At 58.6% G+C, this 338-nt stretch overlaps 1 protein-coding gene across 1 annotated transcript in view; it reads left to right on the top strand.

Moving 5' to 3' along the window:
* MATK (megakaryocyte-associated tyrosine kinase) overlaps window positions 1-338 on the top strand; it is a gene marked incomplete at both ends in the record, with an annotated part of 3,045 nt that overhangs the window by 2,249 nt on the left and 458 nt on the right. The window contains 2 exons of the mRNA XM_009866842.1: window positions 39-138; window positions 230-314. Of these exons, the coding sequence (XP_009865144.1) occupies window positions 39-138; window positions 230-314 (185 nt within the window). The remainder of the gene's footprint in view (window positions 1-38; window positions 139-229; window positions 315-338) is intronic.

The following is a 338-nucleotide window of genomic DNA, read 5'->3' as shown; positions in this document are numbered from 1 at the left end:
GTATGGGGCTGAGACTCACCCCCTGTGCCCCCTCCCAGACGTCCTGCAGGGTGAGTACATGGGGCAGAAGGTGGCCGTGAAGAACATTAAGTGTGATGTGACCGCTCAGGCCTTCCTCACCGAAACAGCTGCCATGACGTGAGTGCCCCGTGGGGGGAAACAGCCCAACCCTGCCCCATGACCTGAGGACAAGGAGGCGTCCCCTTGACTCCGATCCCCTCCATTTCAGGAAGGTTCGGCACAAAAACCTGGTGTGTTTGCTCGGCGTGATCCTGCACAACGGCCTCTACATCGTCATGGAATTCATGAGCAAGGTGAGAGCAACCGGCCTGTCTTCA

This window comes from Apaloderma vittatum, unplaced genomic scaffold (assembly GCF_000703405.1).
Source record: "Apaloderma vittatum isolate BGI_N311 unplaced genomic scaffold, ASM70340v1 scaffold31553, whole genome shotgun sequence".
In the NCBI taxonomy this organism is placed as follows: Eukaryota; Metazoa; Chordata; class Aves; order Trogoniformes; family Trogonidae; genus Apaloderma; species Apaloderma vittatum.
Note: the sequence above shows the minus strand (reverse complement) of the source record. Positions and strands in the feature narration are given on the sequence as shown.